The sequence below is a fragment of the Cucurbita maxima genome, unplaced genomic scaffold (genome assembly GCF_002738345.1).
Source record: "Cucurbita maxima cultivar Rimu unplaced genomic scaffold, Cmax_1.0 Cma_Scf00014, whole genome shotgun sequence".
Taxonomy (NCBI): Eukaryota; Viridiplantae; Streptophyta; class Magnoliopsida; order Cucurbitales; family Cucurbitaceae; genus Cucurbita; species Cucurbita maxima.
Genome location: NW_019272030.1, coordinates 2,654,767 through 2,663,241, shown reverse-complemented (window position 1 = coordinate 2,663,241; position 8,475 = coordinate 2,654,767). Strand labels below are relative to the sequence as shown.

The 8,475-nt window shown below is 35.1% G+C and overlaps 2 protein-coding genes across 5 annotated transcripts in view; one reads left to right on the top strand and one right to left on the bottom strand.

Moving 5' to 3' along the window:
- The first annotated feature begins 577 nt into the window (after positions 1 to 577).
- On the top strand, positions 578 to 5,130 carry LOC111488932 (probable inactive leucine-rich repeat receptor-like protein kinase At3g03770). Its single transcript, XM_023136878.1, has 7 exons — positions 578 to 2,398; positions 2,599 to 2,729; positions 3,246 to 3,486; positions 3,621 to 3,823; positions 3,927 to 3,979; positions 4,565 to 4,676; positions 4,775 to 5,130. The coding sequence occupies exons 1-7, from the start codon at positions 1,063 to 1,065 to the stop codon at positions 5,039 to 5,041; spliced, it is 2,343 nt and encodes a 780-aa protein (XP_022992646.1). The 5' UTR covers positions 578 to 1,062; the 3' UTR covers positions 5,042 to 5,130.
- A 119-nt stretch (positions 5,131 to 5,249) lies between these two features.
- Positions 5,250 to 8,475, bottom strand: part of LOC111488940 (probable mitochondrial import inner membrane translocase subunit TIM21) — a 5,111-nt gene continuing 1,885 nt past the window's right edge. For all 4 annotated transcript variants that reach the window (XM_023136893.1, XM_023136894.1, XM_023136895.1 and 1 more), the window contains exons 4-8: positions 7,600 to 7,760; positions 6,850 to 7,028; positions 6,686 to 6,734; positions 5,649 to 5,768; positions 5,250 to 5,551 (exon numbers count right to left, since the gene is read on the bottom strand). In XM_023136893.1, coding sequence (XP_022992661.1) covers positions 5,393 to 5,551; positions 5,649 to 5,768; positions 6,686 to 6,734; positions 6,850 to 7,028; positions 7,600 to 7,760 — 668 coding nt within the window. In that variant the 3' untranslated portion in view covers positions 5,250 to 5,392. The remainder of the gene's footprint in view (positions 5,552 to 5,648; positions 5,769 to 6,685; positions 6,735 to 6,849; positions 7,029 to 7,599; positions 7,761 to 8,475) is intronic.

Below are 8,475 nucleotides of genomic sequence, written 5' to 3'. Positions count from 1 at the left end.
TGGAATAATTTATGTTTCTTTTTTTTTCCAAAATACAGCTAACATACATTAATCATACGATCAAGTACAAATTAAGGAGTATCCGGAAATAGGATACTGTTCTACTTCGAAACAAAAAGCCTATGAACATATTTCTATGTATTCTTCATGGATAAATTTATGTGAATTCTGAGTTATAAGTATACTTGATTATGCTTAAATCTATCTCGGTATCTGTTAGATACTTTTTTCTTTCTTTTTTAAATTTTATTTTTCCAATCTCTATCAAGAAAGGCATTGATTAGCATCGTAATTGTGGAGGCTGTTCCTGCCATCACCTTCGATAACTAATGTTATTTTATCTATAAAATCTGTTTGTCTTATGTTATACGTCATGGATTTTGTCAGAATATAGATATAATTTAGTCACTAAGTTGGATTTTTCTACCTGCCAACTTTGTATATTAAGCTTCCATTTTTCTACCTGCTAACATACATTATTAATTTATCTTTTTTTTTTTATATATATATCTTTATTATTTTAAAAGTTGCAAGGTTATCGTTGACTTTTTAAAAACGTTTCAAAAATATTGTTAGAATAGAGACCGTTTAATAGATAATTAACTAATAAAATTTGGTGATGGTAACTAAGATACTTGCCTGCCTGAATAAGTTTGAAAGAATGATATTTAGATGCATGGAGTTTTCGTGTCTACTCAAAGGCATTTTACTTTATTCAGTGTTACGATTGTGGTGTACTAAGCCGTTTTAATTTAAGTTAAGCAATGTGTAGGCAATGTCTAGATTCTAATCCCTTGGGAAAGGGAAAAAGCACTGATTGATGTTAATGCTTTCTGTTTCACTGCAGCCACTATACTTCTTCTAGTGGCGTTCTTTAATATGTTGAATATCTATTACCATCAAAAAACCTGAAGAGACAGCCAGAGAGAGAGAGAGAGAGAGAGAGAAAGAGTTTCATTTCTACTTAATGGAGTTTTCAGCTTCTTTCTGCACACTGTAACTTATTTGGTCTCTTCTAGACTGTTCAACCGAAGAGCAGCCACTTTCCGACATAAAGCTTTAATGGCAAAACTTAAAGCAGCATGCCATTTCCATCTTCTTCTGTTCTTGTTTTTGCTCTCTTTTCATCTTTCAACTCAGCTTCCACCTTCTCAATCCCAATCCCTTTTGCAAATCCTGCAACTTTTAAACTACCCTCAAGCTCTAACCAGCTTTGACAATGTCACAGACTTTTGTGACCTTGAATCCACACCATTTCTTACAATAGTATGCTATGAGGATGACATAACCCAGCTCCACATTGTTGGTGATGTTGTTGGGCGCCCCACATTTCCACAAAATACTTCGATTGATCTCTTGTTTTCCACATTTTCCCAGTTTCTCAACTTGAAGGTTCTTTCTCTGGTTTCTCTGGGTCTTGAGGGTCCATTGCCTCTAACTGTTGGTGACATTTTTTCTCTTGAAATACTCAACTTAAGCTTAAATTCCCTACATGGCTCCATCCCGGAGGTACTTTCTTCTTTGAAAAGCCTACAGTTTATCAATCTTGACGGCAACTGTTTCAGTGGTAACATTCCTAGTTGGATTGGTTCCCTACCAGTCTTGACTACTCTGAGTTTACAGAACAATTCGTTTAATGGGTCCTTGCCAGATTCCATTACACATATGTGGAGTCTTCGAATTCTCACTCTCTCAAGAAATTCTCTTTCTGGGAACGTCCCAGACCTCACCAATTTAACGAACTTGCAAGTTCTTGAGTTGGGAGACAATCTTCTGGGACCCCAGTTTCCTAAATTACCAAAGAGGTTGAGTACACTTGTTCTAAAAAACAACAGATTTCGCTCGGGTATCCCAGCTGAGTTAGGCTTCTTGAATCACCTTGAAAAGCTGGACATAGCTTCTAATAAACTTGTTGGGCCGTTTCTGGCATCGCTTTTGGCACTTCCTTCGATTAAGTATCTGAATATTGGGGGAAACAGATTAACTGGGCTGCTTTTACAGAACATATCTTGCAATAGTGATCTTACTTTTGCCAATCTATCCTCGAATCTCTTGACAGGAGACTTGCCCGCCTGTCTTCAGCAATTGGAGTCCAAGAACGGTGATATCATTTATGCTGGAAATTGCTTGTCAAATCAAGACCAAAAACAGCACCCTTTAAAGTTCTGTCACAATGAAGCTTTGGCAGTGAGTATTAGGCCTCATAGGCAACCTCCTCGCGGGGTAATGACTTTCTTAAGAATTTTAGGAGGAAGTATTGCGGGAATTATAGTTTTTGCTCTGATGTTCTTAACGATGAGAAGGACATACAAAATGGGTGTTGTTAAAGAACCTTCAACAAGGTTTATAACAGAAAATTCACCCGTAACAAATACGGCCAAGCAGCTGTATGATGCCAGTAAGATAAATGTCTTCTTTTTCTTTGTAGTTGATGATTTCTTGAACTGGTTCGACCTTATTAAAGCAAAAGAATTGAAAAGTAATCGCTTCTATTTGGACTACTTTTCTTTTCTACCAAGTTTTGTTAATTTTCACTAGGAATGTATTGTGAGTTATGAATTTAATACATCCTCGTATAAATCCACCATGTGCTAGCAGAGTATATATCTCAGACAATGAAGCTGGGAACTAGTCTTCCTCCTTATCGAACTTTCAGTTTGGATGAACTTAAAGAGGCTACCAACAACTTCGATGCTTCGACTTTGATAAGCGAAAGTCTGGATGGCCAGGTATCTGTTTACATCTAATATATTTTCATTGTTCAGCAATTGCCATATCTCTCTTAGTTTACGCTGTCAAATCTTACATCCCATTGACTTTTCTCTATACATTTTTGTTCTCAAAATACATGTTTGAAAGTGAGTACTTCAGAAAAGACTTATTATTATTATCTTTGTTTTGGGCAAGAAACCACACTTTCAATAAGATAAATGGTTATATATATATAAGGGCATACAAAAAAATTCAAGCCCCACACAAAAAGGGAAGGGGTCTGAAACTACATAAATGAACTCCATTCCAAAAGAACAAGACTAAGCTCATTATTACAAAAAAAATTATGGCCAGTGCCCATAAGGAGGCATTAAATTTCTAACTTTTCGTGGTAGCTTCTTGATTTTCTGTGCACTCGGAGCGCATAGCTTCCAGGATAAATTTGTGCAACTATTATTATTACATATTAATCTGCTACCATACGAAACTGAAAAATAGTTTTACAAACAAAGTCTCACTCTTGACAATAACAGATATTCAAAGGAGTGTTTACAGATGGCAGTGTCGTGACGATTAGGAGTTTAACTTTGAGAAGGCGGCAAACCCCTCAAACCTTCACGCATAAGTTGGAGTTGATATCTAAACTGCGACATATTCATTTGATCAGTGCTCTTGGACACTGCTATGAGTTCCTACCAGACGGTTTAACCATCAGCAGGGTATTCCTTATATTCGAGTACTATCAATATGGGACACTAAGAAGCCATGTATCTGGTAAAATGATTTTTCATGGCATATCTATAGCTATGATTGCTGTAACTTGTGTGTACTGACGGTGCATATGATTTCAGTAGAGAGTAAACTTTTGTGTCAATGGACATAAGTTTTGAAAAGACTTGATTCTGCAGGGCTACATGGGCAAAAGCTTTCTTGGACGAAAAGAATATCGTCTGCTATCGAAACGGTGAAGGGAGTTCAGTTCCTACACACAGGAATTGTTCCTGGTGTATGCTCAAACAGTTTGAAGATTACAGATATTTTGCTAGATCAAGATCTCCATGTGAAAATCAGCTGTTACAATTTACCTATTATTGTTGAACATGGTGGAATGGTATGATTTATAATACAGAAAGGAAAAAAAAAAAAATCTTATTTGTTTGCATATTGATCTCTCAAAATGAGTGTAGTTGATAGATATTTGTTTTGGCTTTCAGATGACTTCAGGTGTTTCATCCACTGGTACTAAAGGGAACCGCCATGCAATGGGGTAAGCCTTTTGTTTTTTATTTTGCAAAAATATTTGTTTGCGAAAGATTAAATTAAAGTTGTCTCTCTCAACTATCTAGTTTATATATATTTAGTGAAGTATCGAATAGAGATCCATAAATTTTAGTTTTATATCTAATTGATGATAAAGTTTAGGAAGTGTCTAATAAATTCTTAAACTTTCAAACTTGTGTCTAATAAGTTTTTTACTTGTTCACATTTTTATTAAAATTTACAAATCTAAATTACTATTCACATAAAATTTAATTTTAAACCTAATAGAATAGTTTGTTTTTTTAATTCCTGAACATAACAAGAATCTATTAAACGCAAAATTGAAAGTTAAAATACTTATTTTACATTTTAATAGTTCAAGGATGTATTAGATATAAAATTGACAGATCAGAGACATAGCAAATATCTTATTTAATTTAGAGATTTTTATTACTAAACTTGTGATTTAACCAAAAAGAAACTTTTATGTCAAATTTATCTTCTAAAGAATAATTTGGTTGTCTATTTACAAGAGTACTGAATTATGTAGTACAATATAACTTTGAATGTTTTCGACGTTGTGTGTTTACAGAGTAAATCATAGAGATAAAAGTGATGTCTATGACATAGGAGCGATTTTACTGGAAATCATTCTGGGAAGACAAATCACATCCCAAAACGAAGTTCATGTTTCAAGAGATCTTGTGAGTACATTTTCCATCTCAGAATCACTTTTAAGAACCGGTTGAAAAGTACCCCTTGAAGCTGAACAAGGGAATTTGGTTTCCATTCCTATTATCAGTTGCAGGTAAGCCTAAAAACAGATGCGATAGCTCGAAAGAGCATCGCAGATCCAGCAATATGCAAAGGATGCTCGGACGATTCGCTGAAGACGATGATGGAAATATGCCTAAGATGCCTCCATGACAAACCAGCAGATAGACCTTCAGTAGAAGATATTCTTTGGAATTTGCATTTTGCAGGACAAGTTCAGGGTTCAAGCAGAGACCAGAATCAGATCAGCCAAGATCCACCAGCATCACTATCACCATCCCCAGAAATGCCTTAAAAGGAAAATGGTACTTATATCCAACTCATTTCATGAACTTGTAAAGCATCTTATGAATTTTATTTCTCAAGTCCAATATGTTATCTCCATAGGAACAATTGCTTATATTATCTTATCCCATCTTATCCAGTTCAAATCTCATCGATTGATTCATCAAAGTCGAATCTGGTGGATCCTGGCTATGAGTAGGAGGAAATCATAAATAATTAACTTGAAAAAGTTGGCCTAACCAAATTAACAGTTTAAAATGTGATAAGAGGAAGGAGAAATATTATAAACATGAGATGATTATTCTAAAACTACGTAGAATTGCATACAAAATATTTTGAACAAATTGGTTGTGCCCCAAGGTCAGGCAGGCATATAAGATTCTAGGATCAATTGAACTGGAGGAGAAGATTTCACCTCCACAATCAAATATGTGAACTTCCACTGCTTCTCCACTTGATCCTTGAACATCTCAGTAGAAACTTTCCCACCTCCATGGGGCCCACGGATATAAAAATTCACCTGTACAACATTTATTTGTTAATTTCTAATGGGAAGGGAAAACTGTTTTTACCACAACGGGAAAACCTTATCACAATTTAAGTCATGAATTACCTACCTCTACTCGCTCGACACCATCTTCATCGGTCCATACCCTATTAGGGATACATTGTCGAGCAGCACGATTTCTAGTTTCTTGGCCATAGCCAGTTATAGGGGAACCAATCCTTACCTTAACCTGACAGAATAGCAAAATCAATCTATTAAAACATATAAGGTCATAGGATAACTTGAACACTGAAATAAGTAAATCAATTGTTGAGTAGACCTCAAAAGGGTACATTTTTATTAAAAGAAAAAACAGAAACTTAATTACAAAAGGGAATTTGTTTTAAATAAGAAAATCATAAGAGAGAACTGAAGAGAAGGACAAGACATCCTTATAGTAAGGAAATAATAATAATAATAATAAAAAAGAATAATTACACAATAGTCCGAATTTAATAGAAGACAACATGCATAAGAACTATCTCATTGCCCACCCACTGCCCCCCATCTGTGCCTATCAATTTCCCCTCGAACCCAACTTATTTTTCATAATTAACAACAAGAACAACCTTCATGAACCATTATATATATATATATATATATATAGATATAGATATAGATTCTGTTCCTGCATCTCTAAAAGACATGATGTGAAATTCATCTTCTTCTGACTCAATTAAGGTGCAAGAAATATTTAAGATGCTGCATAATGGAAAAATGCCTTTTCAATTCCGAACATGGTGCTGAAAAAACATGAACTATATCTAATCCATAGTAGGTGGAGAAAATATAGGTCCATCTAGAGGGTACCTTCCTTGAATTAAAGTGGAAGAGGTTCACTATGTGGTTCTCTTGGTTGGTGATTACCTGAGAATCTGCTGTAGTTTGGTTAGTTCCTCTTAGTCACTTGCAGGACTAGTTTTTGTTTTCTTGCTAGGCTATCTTTTCCGGCCATTTGGTCTTTTTGCAGATGTAATTGTGCCTTGGTTGCATTTGTTATGTTACATTTGGTATCTTTGTTCTCATGGACATGTGTATCTTTAATGGATTTTGTTTCTTAAACACGAACACATACAAAACACAAAGTTCAAGGTTAATTTCACTAACCTGGCTGTCATCTTGAATCCTTTTAAGTGCCTTGTCAAAGATCTTGTACCTAAGCAAACGAATTTGCATATCAGAGTCACCAAGTAGAGGAAATCACAAGGAATTTGAAGTATGATTCTAAGCATACGTTTATAACATTAATCTAAATGTAAGTTGATTGTTACTCTTTTGGTTGAAATATAAGCTCCTTAAAAACTGCATATCCGGCAGCTGCAGCAACTCCAAGCCCTGCAAGGATAATAAAACTGTAGGAAGCTCCCTCTGCAAATGTAACAGGCTTCTCTGGTATATTATATGTTGGAGCATCAAATGGATCCTCCACTGTTGATATTTCTTTTTTGCTCTGCTAACAAAATCAAGGGAAAATCCAGGTTTATGAACTCATCAGTGATCAATAACTAGTCCTGACTTCACCAGGCGAACACCGATAAATTAGAATGCACGCAAGAAATTAATAAAAGGCATGTATGGCAACACTCAGTAAAGTCAGATTCAATTTTTACCAACATCCCAATGAGACGCATGCCTAGTTGAATTTAATTTTGGTAACGTACAATGCAATTATTCATATTAAAAAGAAACCAAACAATTACTCGACTTCTTTTCACTCATATATTAGTAAACATTACAGAAATTCACTCAACAATGTTTAACAATAACTTAAATTTTCCTTGCATAAACTATTGATATTCTAATTATCCCCATGACCTTGCTTTATTAGATCTAAGATTTATAAGAGATGATCATTTTTTCTCAGATGACTAGGCTAGTCAGTCATCTTCATGATCATTTGACGATACATTATTTGAGACACCCGAATCTAGACCCAGTCAAAGAGCCTTCCTCAGAAATTGAACCCAGAGAAACCCAGAGCTCCCTTTCAATGGTAAACAAACTCAAATTTGAACACAAACCTGAGATGAGCTTTGTCCACGTTGCTCTGAAGATTTTGATGACATAAATCTAGCAAAGCACGGCACTCCAGCTGTTGTATCACATCTATTGGTGACAACTAATGTTGAAAAGTTGACAACAGATCCCCGTGCAGCCTGCAGTCTAGATGAAACAGCCATACCTACACAAAAATATAAAATGGAAAGGTTAACTGCAAGAGATGGACTTCCAACAGCCACCCTCCCAAGCAAAAGAGACCAACGAATGGTAAGCAAAGGTCCAAAGGACATGCAACTTCTTAACCGCCGCAGTTTCGACTCCTACTCGGACTCGAACCGAGATGCTCGAATCCGTAGTCAATCCTACTTACGATAGGAGCAGTTTCAAGACTAACTCGAACTATTACTCAACAGAAAATAAGAGTCTTTGTCTAAAGAAATGGGTTACTAGACTAATTGATCAAAGCATCAAGCCCCTAGAAACTCATTTTTCACATGGTAATCAATAACAATATTAGACAATTTGAAAATTCCTTTGTACTCCTTCAAGTCATTGTCATATATGGGGCAGAATAGCATCATATAAGATATACAAGAACCAGATCAAATGTGTCAAACCCAAGTATAAGATATGTGAACCTTAAACTAAAAATATAATAGATCTCTTCGGGGAAGCTTCGAGCGAGTTATGAACCACTATCCAGAAGCAATTTGGAAGGATGCAGCTTTAATTAACTCTAGTTACACAAGTATCATTCAATCATCCACACAAATTTTAAAACTTCTCATTTTGCAAACTCACCCCCCAACCCTGCAGGGGAAAATAACTAAACAAAAAAAAAAAAAAAAAAAAAAAAAAAAAAAAAAAAAAAAAAAAAAAAAAAAAAAAAAAAAAAA

Coding starts and splice junctions, on each gene's coding strand:
- LOC111488932 (XM_023136878.1), top strand. CDS start 1,063: ATGGCAAAACTTAAAGCAGCATGCCATTTCCATCTTCTTCTGTTCTTG. Junction 2,399..2,598: donor CAAGCAGCTGTATGATGCCA/GTAAGATAAATG, acceptor ATGTGCTAGCAG/AGTATATATCTCAGACAATG. Junction 2,730..3,245: donor GCGAAAGTCTGGATGGCCAG/GTATCTGTTTAC, acceptor TGACAATAACAG/ATATTCAAAGGAGTGTTTAC.